Raw genomic sequence first — 16568 nt, forward strand, 5'->3', positions numbered from 1 at the left:
ACCGCCATCTTTGTTGTTGTGGTCGCTGCAGAGAGCCTATTTCACTTCAAAATCGGTGTTATTTTCCTAATTTTACGTTTGATTTTGAGTAAGTGAAGGTCAGGAGTGGGTGCCATGGCGCAGTACAAAGGAGCGGCCAGTGAGGCTGGAAGAGCCATGCAGCTCATGAAGAAGAGAGAGAAGGAGCGAGAACAACTCGAGCAGCTCAAGCAGAAAATAGCTGAAGTACGAAGCATCGCACTGTTCTTAACATGTTACAGTTATTTATCTGTTTATAATGTGTCACGCTGCTTTTAGTACATTTCAAGTACTGAGTTTAAACTTTATTACGGTGGAAATTGAATGTGGGTTGGAATAAAAGTTGTGTATAAAGAATAGCTGCCACCTCATGATTTCTTAATATAAAATAAAAAATAAAATAAAAATGTAGCAGCATTGAATAATACTATTTATTCATCCTACTTCACCTTTATTATGATTATAATGCAACCACTTAGCCTACATTGTGTGTTCTCTCAGGACAACATGGTCAAGTCCAACATCGATAAGAAATTCTCAGCTCATTATGATGCTGTGGAGGCAGAGCTCAAGTCCAGCACAGTTGGTAAGTATTTATGTAACAAAAAATCTAAATAAATATATTCAAAATTATATTATTATTTTTTATATTGTTGGTTGGGGGCTGGGGCATTTTCTACAAGTTTTTCTCTATTATAATAGGGGTGGGTGATATACCAGAAAGAACATTTTCCTTATAGCGGGATACAGATACTTAATTTTGTTGTTGCCATTTTATCATATACTCAAACTTTTCAGGGGTACTTAAAAGATATGTGCTTTTTTTTAATGTTCCTGTTTTATTGTTGTTAAATTTACCTTCCACTCACTCAGAGCATGACAGAGACTGACCATATGAAGAAACGGTGGGGAAAACTGTCTCTGTTTGAACATAATAATAGCACATTAAATTGTGATCTCATCCTATGACAAATTGCACATTTGGAACCCTCACCCAGTTTCACTGTCACCCTCAGTCATGGTGTGAGTGATTGAAGGTGGAAGGACTTTTGTGATTTTTATTAGCTTTTGGCCATATTGCCCACCCCTAAACACAACCTGTAACGTGTTTTACATTTTACTTTACATCTGATAATTTTTTTTTGTTGTATTTCTCAAGAAATAATAATGCTTATATGTTATTAGTGAACACATACTATCTTAAGCCATGAGCTTATTGAGATGAGTGAGTACTAAACTTGAGGAGGAATGCAAATCCCTTTTTACACAAAAAACATGGAAAAGAAAGAGTAATGAAAATGTATAAATAGTCAAATATATACATGCATTTGTATATGTTAATTAACCATTGGATTTATATTGTGCCTTTAAAGACATCCAAAATGCTTTATAGTACATTGTTCAATCACTCCACGCTCGAGGTGGTAAGCTATTATTGCAGCCACAGGACACAATTAAAGTTTTGCCACATTGTGGCGCCTGATATTCACAGCCGTATCCCATCCAAGTACTAATCAGGCCCAGTCTTTCTTAACTTCTGAGATCTGACAAACCGGTATCACCACAAATATGTGTATCTCTTTAAACATTATAAGCATTATTTGAGTAAAATACTTATTCTGTGCACTATTTTTCCACATGGTTTGAATTGTATGGAGCATAAAGATGAATTGACAAAGCTGTTGAATGATGTGTTAAACAGGTCTGGTGACACTGAACGATATGAAGGCCAAACAGGAGGCTCTGGTCAAAGAGAGGGAGAAGCAGCTTGCCAAGAAGGAGCAGTCCAAGGAGCTCCAGCTGTGAGTCAGATGTGCTCTTAGTGCTACATGCCCCAGCCTCAGTGTCAGGCCAGAGGGCAGAGATCACAACAAACAAAGTGATATATCTGAGAGGAACGTGACACAGATCAGAATAGCTCTGACCCTCCAACCCACATTGATCCTCAAACTTCTATCAAGTGATGGGGGCTCCCAAAGTTAAACTAAAATACAAAACAAAATACTTTGTTTGATATAAACTACAAAACGCTTTATGTCACGCAACAGCAATTAAAAGCAGCAGTTGTCAGTTCAATCCCACGAGATCTTTAGTGTTAACATTTAAAAGCTATTATTATTTTCATATATTTTTGGTCATAGCAGTAAAACCGTAAATCACATACATGAGGCAGCCCTGTAGCACTGGCAGTTTCCCTGCTTCTTATCTAATAACTCTCTCCTTCTCTTTCTTCTGCCATATGTGGCCAATACATAACAACTGAGACATTTCATTTCAGCCTAAGGCCTTCAATGTTCTTTTTAATGGAGGATGACTACGTTGCTGAGCAATATAGAAGATATTTATTACAACCTGTTTTCTACATCTGTCCTGTCTTTTTAGGTGCTTGAGTTTTATTTCACTTTATTGGGGCTAAAAGTGTGGCCAAACCATTGCATTGTAGCTCTTGAAACACTGAACTTATGGTCGGAAACTACAACGAGAGCTAATTCAGGATTTAGTTTATGTTTGCTTGATGCCGTTTTGGTAAGAATTTGCCATTTCAGTTGCCAATCTTTAATTGCCTCAATGACTGAGGTCAAAACGGCAGGTCTTCATTGGACACCAGAAGCCGAGATATACAGCAATGTTTCTCTAGGCACCTGTTCAGCTGGCACAGGAAGCTCTGACTCCAGTGTTCTTCCACTAAAAACAAAACATTATTACCCTGTTGATAATGATTTAGTTTTGGTTTCCATCTTTCCTGCGATTTCTTGTTATTTATGGCATTACCTTTTGTTTACAGCAAACTCGAGAAGCAGAAAGAGAAGAAAAGAAAAGAGGAGCAGAAAAGAAAGATTGCCAGTTTGTCTTTTAACCCCGAAGATGAGGAGGATGAAGAAGAAGAAGGGGAGGAGGAGGAGCTGGAGGGTAAGAATGTATGAAACAATAAGCCCACAGTTTAAGAAAACCTACTTTTAATAATGATTCTGATGACAAAGATTTTCCAGCCAAGAAGAAAAAACTGGGGAAAAATCCAGATGTGGACACCAGTTTTCTGCCAGATCGAGACAGAGAGGTGAGACCAATAACTGTGTTTAAGACACTTTTTATGACTTTGCGCTCTGGGAGCTGACTGTGGTTCATATTTATAATCTCATGTACATGCACTAATTCACCTGTGGTCAGGAAACGATTATTCCGTTGGAGATTTTATTGTTGGTAAATGATGACAAATTGTGTAGTTAAATTATATTGTTGTCAGCAGAACACCCCCAGCAATGCTCTCTGGAGAAATGTTCCCACAATATGAAATGTGCTGTATTTTACACTGGCATGTTTTAATTTTAGGCTCTTAGGACCATGCCTAAATGGCATTTTAAAGTCCCTACATCTAATGTAACAAAATATGTTTTTTAGGAGGAGGAGAATCGCCTGAGAGAGGAGCTAAGGCAGGAGTGGGAGCTCAAGCAAGAGAAAATCAAAAGTGAGTGTAATGATGTGTTTATGGCACACATTAATTGGCCATACCACCTTTCAAAGCCTGATCTTGTCAGATCTCACAAGCTTAGCAAGGCTGAGCCTAGTTAGGACCCAGATGGGTGACCACTAGAAATATCAGGTGCCACAGTGGGGCACCAATGGCAAAAATCATCTTTGTGTCCTTTCGCAACATTGCATAGTATGAAAGTACTGTACACACGGACAAAATTGTTGGTACCCGTCGGTCAATGAAAGAAAAACTCACAATGGTCACAGAAATAACTTGAATCTGACAAAAGTAATAATAAATACAAATTCTATGAAATTTAACCAATGAAAGTCAGACATTGCTCTTCAACCATGCTTCAACAGAAATATAAAAAAACACAAAAAAACTCATGAAACATGCCTGGACAAAAATGATGGTACCCTTAACTTAATATTTTGTTGCACAACCTTTTGAGGCAATCACTGCAATGAAACGATTCCTGTAACTGTCAATGAGTCTTCTGCACCTCTCAGCAGGTATTTTGTCCCAATGAGCAATCTGCTCCAGTTGTCTCAGGTTTGAAGGATGCCTTTTCCAGATGACATGTTTCAGCTCCTTTCAAAGATGCTCAATAGGATTTAGGTCAGGGTTCATAGAAGGCCACTTCAGAATAGTCCAGTGTTTTCCTCTTAGCCATTCTTGGGTGTTTTTAGCTGTGTGTTTTGGGTCATTGTCCTGTTGCAAGACCCATGACCTGCGACTGAGACCAGGCTTTCTGACACTGGCCTGCACATTTCTCTCTAGAATCCCTTGATAGTCTTGAGATTTCATTGTACCATGCACAGATTCAAAACACCCTGTGCCAGATGCAGCAAATCAGCCCCAGAACATAACAGAGCCTCCTCCATGTTTCACAGTAGGGACAGTGTTCTTTTCTTGATATGCTTCATTTTTCCATGTGTGAACATAGAGCTGATGTGGCTTGGCAAAAAGTTCCATTTTTGTCTCATCTGTCCATAGGACATTCTCCCAGAAGCTTTGTGGCTGGTCAACATGTAGTTTGGCAAATTCCAATGTGGCTTTTTTATTATTTGTTTTCAACAATGGTGTCCTCCTTGGTCGTCTCCATTAAGTCCACTTTGGCTCAAACAACAAATTATCCGTCTCTTTGATTTGGCATCAATTTTCCTCCTGCAGCCACATCCAGAGTGGCTGGCTACAGTCCCATGGATCTTAAATTTCTTAATATGTAGTCACAGGAATATCAAGCTGCTTGGAGATGGTTTTATAGCCTTTACCTTTAACATGCTTGTCTATAATTTTCTTTCTAATCTCCTGAGACAACTCTTTTTTCTCCTTCCTCTGGTCCATGTTGATTGTGGTACACACCATGTCACCAAACAGCACAGTGACGACCTGCAGCCCTAAATATAGACCCACTGACTGATTACAAGGTTGTAGACACTTGTGATGCTAATTAGTGGACACACCTTGGATTAACATGTCCCTTTGGTCACATTATTTTCAGTCTTTTCTAGGGGTACCATCATTTTTGTCCAGGCCTGTTTCATGAGTGTATTTTTTTTAAGTAATTCTGTTGAAGCATGGTTGAAAAGCAATGTCTGACTTTTATTGGTTAAAGTTCACAGAATTTTTATTTATTATTACTTTTGTCAGATTCAAGTTATTTCTGTGACCATTGTGAGGGTTTTTTTCATTAACCGGCAATTAATTTGCTTTTGTCTTTAGATGAGGAGATAGAAATCACCTTTAGTTACTGGGATGGGTCTGGACATCGAAAAACTGTCAAAGTAAGTACAGTATCTTGACCTGCCAATACACAAACCATACTGATATTTAGGGCTGCAAGATTAATTTAATCAGAATATAATATCTTCTGAAAATAACAAAACAAAAAAAAACTTCCTTAAACTGAAATGTCCTGAATCTTTATTAGTAGTTCATATAAAAAATGTGTATTGTCAATAAATCTTAAGGAAAAAAAATGCAGTTGCAATGCTTTAAAATCAAAATGAGATCTGTGTAATCCCTCAGTTATCCAGGTCTGATCCGTAGCAGTAGCCAAAGTTAAATCTCTCAACTGGACAGAATGTTGTAGGAGTTCACTGCTCATCCAAGCTGCTTCTTCACTCCTACAACGTTTTGTCCAGTTGAGAGATTTAACTTTGGCTTTTACTATCAAAATTTGATATATATCCAAAATCATGTGGCCCTGTATGTTTTTTTAAATCATTTATTGACAGGCCTAAAATGTAGCAGTCCTCTAGTGCACTCTAAACTGTACATTATTATTTGTACTTAACAGATGAAGAAAGGAAACACCATCCAGAACTTTCTACAAAAAGCTCTTGAGGTTCTTAGGAAGGACTTCAGTGAACTACGGTAAACATGCACTCACTTTACTTATTAAGTAAGTTGGTAATTATTATTTAGTAAATAAAAAGTACATAGTTTCACTAGGTCTGTAGATCATCACAGGTTTGAGGTGAAGCACGTAATGTCAATCTGTGTTGTATATCCTCAATGCATAAACACAATCCATGCAAACACAATTTACTACTAAAATACTACTTACCCACTGTGAGAGGTGGGCTGAGAAATATATTGTCTACATGTTATCAAAACACTAGTTTTGAAGATATGAAATAGTATAGTATACAATATAGTCTAAATAACAATAAAAAGTCAAAACACTGATAATTTCAGATAGATTACAAAATTTTGTCTGATAAATGTTACAAAATTGCTTGTCCCTAGTCACTGTGTAATGATACTTCAATTCAGTTCAAGTTTATTTATATAGCACATTTAAAAACAACCTCAGCTGACCAAAGTGCTTCACACAAAATAACTAAACGCATAAAACATCACACAATGAGGTATAATTACATTATTCAAAAGAGCATAAAATACAATAACAGTGCAAGTACCAAGACATTCTATCTAGACAGTATTAAAAGCCAGGGAGAAAAGATGAGTTTTGAGCCGAGACTTAAACTGAGTAAGAGATAATCGGACAGACAAAGGGAGACTGTTCCACAATTTGGGCGCTGCCACAGAAAAGGCCCTGTCACCCCTAGTTTTGAGCCGAGCTTTAGGCACAGCAAGCAGAAGCTGGTCAGCTGACCTCAGAGCTCTGGGAGGAGTATAAGGCTGCAGCAGCTCCCTAAGATAGGCTGTGCCCATGAAGTTAAGACATTTAAAGACAATCAGTAACACTTTGAATTTCACCCGAAAAGCAATAGGGAGCCAATGTAAAGTGCACAGAAGAGGCAGAATGTGCTCCCGTCTCTTAGTTTTGGTCCGAAGCCGAGCTGCAGCATTTTGAACAGTCTGCAGACGCTGTATAGAGCCCTGGTCCAGACCTAGATACAAAGAGTTACAATAATCCAGGCGCGATGTGACAAAAGCATGTATAGCTTTTTCAAAATCAGCCAGAGGCAAGTAAGGCTTAAGTTTAGCCAGAATCCGGAGCTGACAAAAGCTAGTTCTTATAACTGAGCTGATATGTTTGTCGAGTTTGAGCATGGAGTCCACAATCACTCCTAGATTCCTCACTGAAGGACGACAGAAGGAAGACAGTGACCCAATCACACTGTCATGTCCAGTGAGTAGCTCAGTTTGACCAAAAAACACAATCTCAGTTTTACTTTGGTTTAAGTTTAAAAAGTTACTGCTCATCCAATTTTGTACATCACTGAGACAGTCCTGCAGTGTTTTAATTGTGGTCTGACTATCAGCCGCCGTCATAGGCAGATAAATTTGAATGTCATCTGCAAAACAATGAAAAGACACTTTGTGTTTTTTAAAAACAGCACCCAGGGGAAGCATATATAAAGCAAAAAGAGCAGGCGCTAATGTAGAACCCTGGGGTACACCATAATTTAAGGATTACACAGAAGAAGAATATGATCCTAAGTTAACAGAAAAGCTCCTATTAGACAAATATGATTGGAACCATCTGAGAACTGTACCCTTCATGCCCACACATGACTCTAAGCGGGCTAAAAGAATGCTGTGGTCCACCGTGTCAAAGGCTGCCGATAAGTCTAAAAGCAAAAGAACAGCAGACTGTCCTGAGTCCACTGTTAAAAGCAGGTCATTAAAAACTCTTAAGAGGGCAGTTTCGGTACTGTGCTGTGATTTAAAACCAGACTGGAATTTTTCACCAATTTCATTAGAACTGAGATAGGCCTGCAGCTGATCATACACAACCTTCTCTAAAACTTTGGATATAAAGGGCAACTTAGAAATCGGTCTAAAGTTAGACAGAACATTTGAGTCAAGATTTGACTTTTTGATGAGAGACTGGACAACAGCATGTTTCAGAGAAGTTGGGAAACAACCTGACAACAAAGATGAATTTACAATTTTAACCATAAAAGGTCCAATAGAATCAAAGACATTTTTGAAAAGACGACTTGGAATAATGTCTAGAGGACAAGAGGAAGGTTTTAGCTGTTGGACAATTTTCTTCAAGTTACAAAAAGATACTGGATCAAAATGCTCAAAGACCGAATTACAAACTGTTGAAACTACAGGAACCACATCAGGTGTCAGTGTTGACCTAAGCACTGAGACTTTATCGGTGAAAAATGACAAGAAACGTTCACAAAGCGTTGGTGATGGCAGTACAATATTTGTGTTACAAGGATTTACAAGAGATTTCAAAGTGTTAAAAAGCATACTTCTAGAGCTGTAGTCGCAAATGTGTCTTATGTTGTCAGATCTGCCGGTGTGGAGCAGCTGATGTACATAAAAGAGGATCTGATAATCCCACATGTAAGTGCACCTTCTCTTGCTCTTAATAAAAAATGATAATGAGATGTTTTTTTGTCCCAGCGGTGCACCAAATCATATCTTATTCAGTATTTTAAAATGTGTTTAAAATATATTTAATCTTTTGCTCCTTTTAGCATCACAGTTTTTACGATTTTATTGTTACCAAAGCCAGGGGCAAATCAGGTTGGTTCCACCTTTGTGTTCCACAGATGCACATGTAGAACTGACTTTAATACGGGGACGTGTTTGTGCGCTTCCTCCACAGGACCCCTCTTCAGCTTTGATGTCCACGATGACATACGGTTAGTGAACGACGCCACCGTGGAGAAGGATGAGGTGAGGATGGCTTTATGACTGGGAGACAAATTCTAATATATAACCGATGGAACAGTGCAATCTTTGAACTTTAATGTCAGTTTTAGACACAAACCAGGCCCAGACCTGATTTTTAAGACGAAGAACCCATTTGTACTCAAAAGAAATAATAAATTATCACTTTGAAGAAAGGGTTATGATCAAAAACAGAATAAAAGTGTTGGTTATGCTAAGTGAAAACAGAAACTACATAGTTCCTGATAAATATGGCAGAAGACAGAATTGTTCATAGTAGAAAGAAAAACATCAGAGTAACAATATAATACTAGTTCTGTGTGAAGTAATATCTAATTATATCTGAACTAACCTATCCTTGTTCCTTCTACACAGTCACATGCTGGAAAAGTGGTACTGCGGAGCTGGTATGAGAAGAACAAGCACATCTTTCCCGCCAGCCGCTGGGAGCCCTATGATCCTGAGAAAAAATGGGACAAATACACAGTGAGTTTTTTGTTTAATTATAGTTTTGACAAAGCCTGTTTGGCTGAGAGATTTTGAGGAGAAAAATCTGAAATGTTAAGATGCCCCTGAGGCTCTATTAAAGTTTCCGATGACAACTGATACTTAAAACAAATAAAAAGTGAAGACAGACAAGGCATTGCAGATTGTATTCCAAGGGGTTGAACTGTGAAAAGCGCAAAAGCCTCTTTGACATACAAGATCATAAATTTGCTGTTGATCGGACTTCAATTCCCAAGTACAGATGGAAAACATGACCACAACATTGTTCATTTTATTCCCAAATCTTGATTTGTTTAAATTACTTTTTGGTAAAAATCCAAACGTACAAACCTAAGCTTTGAACATGAACTGAACTTGAAAGCCAGTTTATCACTAAACTAACCAATTCCAGGTTATTTAAATTTCCAGTAATCAGTTTCCAGTTTCCAAATTCCAAAGTGAATGCCCCTGAAATCAAGATGGAAAACATTACAATTGTGGACAATTCCTTAATGTTTTTGGTAATGTTGGACCAGGGATTTGATATTTTCCTGGCTTATGTAAAAGTCAGTAAATGTAGACAAGTTTGTTTAATTATAGACCTGGCTGATTTAGTCAGTTTGATTTGGAATGCTTTTTATTTTTCTTCCTCCAGATCCGGTAAAAGCTGTCGCTCTCCTGGAGTCAGTTATCCTGTTGAAAAAAAGAAACATTATTCAACCATCTCATTTACACTTGTAATTGTATAATTGTAATTCTTATGTAAATACCCTTTTTGTGGCCAATAAAACAAACCTGTGGTCTGGGAAGTATTGTCTAATGTCTCTTGGATTTGTTCCCTTTGTGTCTATTCAGTATTAGGTTAATTAAAGAGTCTGGTTTTGCTCCATGTAACTATGATCTGGAGCCAAATACATTTGTGTGTTTCACCGAGGAGAGAACTGGTCTGGCAGCAGCCCTCTCTTAGCTGTACCTCCCATAGCCTTAAGACACCACTCCCCTCCCAATCTTTGTTACTCTTCACATTGCTCTGTCACCGTCCACACATACGCACCAATCTATGGGAACGATCATTCGATAATGTTTTGTCAGGGAGCTTTTGTGTTGTACCTGCTTCTGACAGAGGTGAAGATACTTTGGGCTGTGGAGGATGCCAACGTAGATGCCTTCACTCCTCAGGACTGTAGCTTGGAGTGTCTCCGTCAGGTACACACACACACTCTTACCCACACTACTGCTCTTCCTTTTTCATTTTAAGTACACATTTTATAATTGTATTGCTGACACTTGACAGGTTGTATGTCATATGGTTACATTTTTTTCTTTTTACTAAAAGTCAGTAGTACAAAAAGTCATCTGGACTCAACCAGCCTGCTTGTATATTTGCTTCAGTTTAAATCATACTTTAGGCACTTTCAGTTGTTAAAATACATTGTAAATTGTAGATGCTGTATAATACCTCGTGTATGAAACATCTAATGTCAAAGTTCATCTGAGTGTCATCTCGTATAAATTGTACAAGTGTTATATATACAGTCTATAAGACACACAATTAAGCTTTCATTTCAGATTTTAATCTATGCACTTACAGTATATAAATTGGATATATACATTTGCATAGTCTTTATTTAAAATCTAAAGTTTTCCCATTGTCAACTCAAAATTTACAGATCCTAAAGGCCACCAGATATAAATGTAGATAAATACTGAACCAAGTATTAAACTAGGTGTTGACTAAAGTAAATTTGTTAATATATGGTTCATGCAGAATTAAACATGGTAGATTGGTAGGTGCTAACAGTGACTTAAGTTCAACAGTTGGTGTTAGCTCTACTGCAAAACATCTTGGCTCCATGGAGATAAAGCCAAAATTTTAAGTTCCAGACAATGCAATATTATTGGCATGTAGACAATCAGTCAGGTCTGTGGAGAACTTGAAGTTGACCAAACTGTTACCAGTGGCTTTAAATGGTGATACAGTCCTACTATACAACTGTTTGTCTGTTTCACCAGTAAAAATGCCAATACCACTTGGAAAAAAAAATTAACACATTTTATTATGACCATTAATAAACCATTTTACTTGTGACAGCACACTTTTATTTATCTTTTATGTATTTATTTATTTTATTTATTTACTCCTGCTTTTTATATATGCTGGATGAATATATAGCGTGCAAGTAAGTATTTACATTCTATTGACATGCTAAGAGCCATTATCTCTTCTGACAGCTTAACTGTTGTGTGAACTCCAGTACTTTTGGACCTCTTCACTCCCTTTAGTGCCTGGGGCATACATTCCTCTTGGTTCTTTTTGCTGCTAAGTATACAGTCTCCAAACCTGTAGGGCAGCTCTGGTGCTCTGCTTTTACACCTTTAATGACATGAATTATGGTTTTAATCAAGTAGCCTAATGCACTATCACTGTGGGTCCTCATGTTAATGTTTCTATAATGTGTCGTCTTAGGGAGACCCTGACTGTAAATATTGCCGAATTACCCCAGGTGATGTGCAAAAGGCTCTTGGCTCCAAAGGACTGAAAACACTTGGAAGTAAGTGGAACTTCCATATATTACCAATATCCCCAAAAGAGTTTAGGTGAGTACGCAATTGATTAGAAATATATTTTTCATTTTAAGCCTAAATGTGAATAAAAGTGAGCTTAATATTAACCTTTCACTCTATAGATAAATGGGATTGAGCAGGAAAAACAGATGAGACCGGAGAGAGACTTTTATTTGTGAAAACTAAAAATTGCAGAATATCCAGTATATAGAATATGTATATTTATTTTAAATATTTTGTCTTATATGTTTGTTTTTTATATTAATATGTTAAATTGAGTATTCCCAAAACTAAATGTAGAAACAATCCCCTCGGTAAAGTAATTCTATATATGCTCTATTTACTTAGAATATAGCCTAGCCTTCAAAACAAACAACCCATACTGTAAAGCATTGAAATGGGCTCCTTCCATGTATTTGTTGACAACACGGCATTTGTTTATTTTGTGTGAATGAATTGTGACATAGGTAACATGTCTGTCCTCAGGTTGTATTCCGTGGCCATGTTTTGAGCTGATGGGCAATGAGGACCCAGACATCTGCCAGCACTACGTCCACTCACCCAACAATGTGACAGTGGAGACCCTGGAGGATCCAGACCTCAGCTCTGACACTGTGGTTGTCGCCTGGAGGCCCAGTCCCTATGGTAAGGAATTGTTAAGTGTGACATGATCATGACTAGTTTGGGTCCAACTGTTCCGTGGACACAAACAGAGATTATAGATACAGGAGCTTAGTGACAGGTATTGTCACCACAGGTAATATAAACCTCATCTGGATAAAAGCTATAGGTCACCAACAAGACTAAGATACAGTTACAATTGCATGTGCAGGAGAACGGGAGTAGTCTTCTGTCCCAAAATGGGGGTGGGAGCGTAATGCAATTTTTCTTTTCCAGCCAAGAAGACTTTTAAATTCTACATAAGAACATTAGAATGCAGGCAGTCTGCTTGTTAGAATGGATGGGATATTTTATAACAAAAATATATAGAAATCAGTTATTTTATTTATTACTACTATTGATGAGTCTTTTGCCATTTTTTAAGTTACTTCTAGAAAGAAAAAAAGATATTACTTAATAAAATGAACCTAATATATTGTCTCTGTATCTAATCTATTTTTTGTGTATATGATATGTAGCCTATATATTACACAGTCTGATCTTGTGTCAAAGAAACAAGGAGCAGAAATGAAAGAACTTAATTAAAAGCAAATGCTTACTGAGATCTGATAAACTGATCTAGTGCTTGGTTGAATTTGACGTAAAGTCCAAGTGGTGCTATAGATCCAGCATGTGTGCAGAGTGTGCCAGTGAGGAATGTCTTTTTCTGTGTGCTATGTGCAGGCATCGCCTTCCTGCGAGGCTTTCAGGTGTCCCTGCAGGTTCTGGGAGGCTCCAGTGTCTCCTGTCAGCTCTTTCTCTTCCACCGTAACTTGTCCCTCCCTTCGTCACATGCTCAAAAGGTAAACAAGGAGCAAAGAAAAGAATTGGGTTATTTTTTCTGTGCTTTGATCTCCCTCTCTCAGGAGAGAAGTAGGTCTCATAGCATAGTATTAATCTAAAATATCTAAAATCTTTTTACCTGCTGTTCTCATAAAAACAAACAAACAAAAAAATACAGTAATCTAGTTTCACGTAACACTATTCAATTTTTTTGAATTATAATAGGTATAAAAGTTTAATAAATAGCAAAAGGAATTATAATATCTACAATATTTTATTGCAAATATTTGATTTACTATTGGTGACTATAATGGACCAAGCGGAAAGGCTGGGACAAAGGTGTAAAATAAGTTTAAATTGAATAAAGTAAAAAATGTAATTTAATAAAAGCTCAAAATAATGCAAATAATATTAACAAAAAGCTGGGGTCAACTTAACGAGAAAAGAACAGAACTAAAACTAACCCAACCAAACAAAAGAAGAAAGGTGTTTAAATACAAGAGGACTAACCCAAAATGAACACAAGAGGGAGGAACTTAATTTCTTTCAAATATTCTTTTTCTTTTAAATATGATTGACATAACCTGTTTTGTGTTTTTCAGGTGTATAAGTCAGACCCTTTCCGAGGCCTGCCCCTGGGCTCTCAGTATGCAGTTACAGTCATGGCTCTGCCGGTGCCAGAGCAGTGGGACCGGTTCTATCACAGTACCACCTTCTGTACACGTTGTAAGTCTCCTAATATCCAGTCTCCTGGATATTAGATGACTATATACACATTTGAACCTACCATGTTATAACCAGGGAATATAGGTGCCTCCATAAATGGTGTAATACATGAATCTAATCTAACACTATGTATATCTCATCTTTGAGGGGGCTAATGCTTTATTAGTTCATTGCAAGTTTCATATTTATCTATAAACTTTTACAAGTTATATTGCCATGTATTTACAGCTTGTGCAGAGAAGAATGGGTTTGATAAGTGCAAAAGAGGTCAGTATATATAATTAATCTATTTACTTTTTATGCTCATTAACAATAATAGCAACTCTGCATGTCTCCACTTTGGGTATTTTACTGTAAATATCTCGATTTCAGAAGCAGTTTGGACTTAACTCACAATAGTTAAATACACACTAAGAATTATTTTATCATCCGAAACAGAGTTAACAAAATTAAATCTGAAACAGAGTTTACTGCTTTTTTTAATTGTTTTTATTTTAACGTATTATGTACTAAACTACTCTATTATCTATTCTGGTTTCCCTGGTGAGTTGATTGGTGTCCTGTCAGGCACTTATACAAGCTTATCTTATGAAATGATGTGTGGAAATGCTTTTTTATTTACATAGTAATTGTGATTGTAGATTGGTATCCTCAGCATGTCACCATTGAACAGAATGGGACTACTGCTGCAGTTACCTTTAACCTGGCCCCAGAGAACCTACACATTAGGAGCTACTTCTCAGTTTGTTACATAAATAGCATTAAAAAGCAAACAAACAAAGTGGATATCACACCGGTGAGCCTTTTACTATCTACGTTTTTTTCCCTCTATTGAGTAATATGCTTAAAACTTCTCACTGATGTCACAAACAGAATCTGAGCACCAATAAAACCCACCACACATTCAAGCTCCAAGACCTTCAAGAGGGAACCAACTACACTTGTGAGGTACAACACATTAGGCCTGAGCACCAGAATCTGGTGAAGTGCCTATTAGCATAGCAAGGCCGTGCAAAAGTTGTAAACTTTTGAGGGCGCAATAGCGCTCCCTCCCCTTGCGGAGCTCTGCATAGGCATGAGTGAGGGCAGATCATTGCTGCTTGCAGCTATATTTACTATTATTATTATTATTATTTGATATGTTTTGTACTGCAGATCGCAGCAGATGTAGTTGACGCTGTGAGGAAAACATTTACTATCCACATTAAAGGTACAGTCTTTTTAAGCACTGGAGTCCAGCCGCATTTGACTGATTCTGATATCTTCATCTTCATAGAACCAGACTCTTCACTTTCCACCTCCCCTGTGGTTCTTCTACTCCCATTGGCTCTAGCTCTTGCTGCAGTAATCATAGTCATAGTGGTGGCTTTTACTTTGACAAAAGCCAAGATGAAGTTGTTGAAACTGCACATTGTACCAGGTGCAAAAAATCATAATACAAATGTTATGCCAAGTCAATGAATAGCCAAATTAATGCAGTTGTTTTTTCAGATTCTGACATCATAAATGAGCATCAGGAGAGTAAGACCCAGGAAGAAGTGATATCATGGCCCAAGACCAGAGCATCCCCACCCAGGCTACTGATCTGCTATAGCAGTTCTGATGGCCCTGCTCACATCAAGGCGGTCATGAAGTTAGGATCCTTCATTCAGCAGCACATGGCCACACAGGTATGGTATGAGTCATGCATCTGTCTGTGCTGGGCTCATTTTGGTTTACTATTATAAATTATATTGGCAGGTTTGTCTTGACCTGTGGGACTCCCTGAGTGTGGCGCAGGAGGGTAGTTTGGCCTGGCACAGCCGCCAGATCCGGGACTGTGACTTTGTGTTGGTCATGTGTTCTCCTGGACTTAGTCACAGACTGGCCACTACAGAGTTCAAAGAAAACTCAGAAGAGGAGGAGTCCAGCTGGGAGACCGATAACTTCACTGCAGATGCAGCCATCAGTCTGATTGGAGCTGAAGTGGGCCGTGCTAAAGCCAGGGGCCAGGATCTGTCCAAATACATGGCTGCCATTTTTGAGTACTCAGAAGAGACAGACATTCCCACAGAGTTGAGCCTTGTATCTCACTACACTCTGACCAGTGACTTACCTCTGCTCTTCTCCCACCTACACGGAGTGTCTTTGCACAGGCCTGGGGGCTACCTGAAGATCAGCCACATTTCAGAGGAAGGCTTCACGAAACTACCAGCTGGGGTAGCTCTGCAGAGCGCCATCTGTGAGGCTGGAGAGGTAATGAAGGCAAGAAGAATAGTACCTGTGCACTAAATGTTTGAATCTTTCTAAACATTTCTCAGTAGTTGTCAGAGCACAGCACTTTTACGGTGTATGAATGGATACCTGCAATAATGAAAAACAATGCTACAGAAGTGTAGCATTAGAGGTGTATGAAAGCCTAGCCAGCATTCAGTTACTCTGACAACTACACTTTTGACCTTTGAGGTATACGCACTGTGATTCACAGGAAGGATTATATATAAAAACACAATGAATGTAGTATTTATCACTTGCATGTCAAGTATGTTTAATGTTAATGTTATGTTAAAGGATGTAAGTGTTAATAAAAGTGAGTAAAGTACCCTGAAGTATTACGTTTAAAGTTTAAGATTGTATCTAAATACTGTGTATTTATCTAGCCTATTACTGCATGTATTGGCATCTTGCAAATGAGGTTTGGAAGAACAAATATCATTAGTTGCATTATTAAACAGAAATGTACAAAATAAGTTATTGACGTATTATT

At 37.8% G+C, this 16568-nt stretch overlaps 2 protein-coding genes across 2 annotated transcripts; both read left to right on the forward strand.

Moving 5' to 3' along the window:
- On the forward strand, positions 1–9890 carry fam50a (family with sequence similarity 50 member A). The gene is made up of 13 exons (XM_033969421.2): positions 1–225; positions 520–604; positions 1721–1820; positions 2804–2928; positions 3000–3076; positions 3418–3484; positions 5219–5280; positions 5796–5872; positions 8218–8272; positions 8407–8455; positions 8538–8608; positions 8978–9088; positions 9744–9890. The coding sequence occupies exons 1-13, from the start codon at positions 115–117 to the stop codon at positions 9750–9752; spliced, it is 999 nt and encodes a 332-aa protein (XP_033825312.1). The 5' UTR covers positions 1–114; the 3' UTR covers positions 9753–9890.
- A 229-nt stretch (positions 9891–10119) lies between these two features.
- Positions 10120–16538, forward strand: si:ch211-207e14.4 (interleukin-17 receptor D). Its single transcript, XM_033968854.2, has 12 exons — positions 10120–10294; positions 11556–11640; positions 12140–12298; positions 12998–13116; positions 13699–13822; positions 14051–14089; positions 14464–14618; positions 14696–14770; positions 14978–15032; positions 15099–15242; positions 15314–15492; positions 15563–16538. Exons 1-12 carry the CDS (start codon positions 10169–10171, stop codon positions 16091–16093), a joined length of 1791 nt encoding a protein of 596 aa, XP_033824745.1. The 5' UTR covers positions 10120–10168; the 3' UTR covers positions 16094–16538.
- Positions 16539–16568: the final 30 nt, after the last annotated feature.

Source organism: Periophthalmus magnuspinnatus, chromosome 7, assembly GCF_009829125.3.
Source record: "Periophthalmus magnuspinnatus isolate fPerMag1 chromosome 7, fPerMag1.2.pri, whole genome shotgun sequence".
In the NCBI taxonomy this organism is placed as follows: Eukaryota; Metazoa; Chordata; class Actinopteri; order Gobiiformes; family Gobiidae; genus Periophthalmus; species Periophthalmus magnuspinnatus.

What these genes read in the sequence shown, in the direction of transcription:
- fam50a (XM_033969421.2), top strand. Translation starts at nt 115, where the DNA reads ATGGCGCAGTACAAAGGAGCGGCCAGTGAGGCTGGAAGAGCCATGCAG. An exon ending in CAGTCCAAGGAGCTCCAGCT is followed by an intron (nt 1,821 to 2,803) that starts GTGAGTCAGATG and finishes TTTTGTTTACAG; the next exon opens with CAAACTCGAGAAGCAGAAAG. An exon ending in GGAGGAGGAGGAGCTGGAGG is followed by an intron (nt 2,929 to 2,999) that starts GTAAGAATGTAT and finishes CTGATGACAAAG; the next exon opens with ATTTTCCAGCCAAGAAGAAA.
- si:ch211-207e14.4 (XM_033968854.2), top strand. Translation starts at nt 10,169, where the DNA reads ATGTTTTGTCAGGGAGCTTTTGTGTTGTACCTGCTTCTGACAGAGGTG. An exon ending in AGGACTGAAAACACTTGGAA is followed by an intron (nt 11,641 to 12,139) that starts GTAAGTGGAACT and finishes GTCTGTCCTCAG; the next exon opens with GTTGTATTCCGTGGCCATGT. An exon ending in ATTTACTATCCACATTAAAG is followed by an intron (nt 15,033 to 15,098) that starts GTACAGTCTTTT and finishes TCATCTTCATAG; the next exon opens with AACCAGACTCTTCACTTTCC.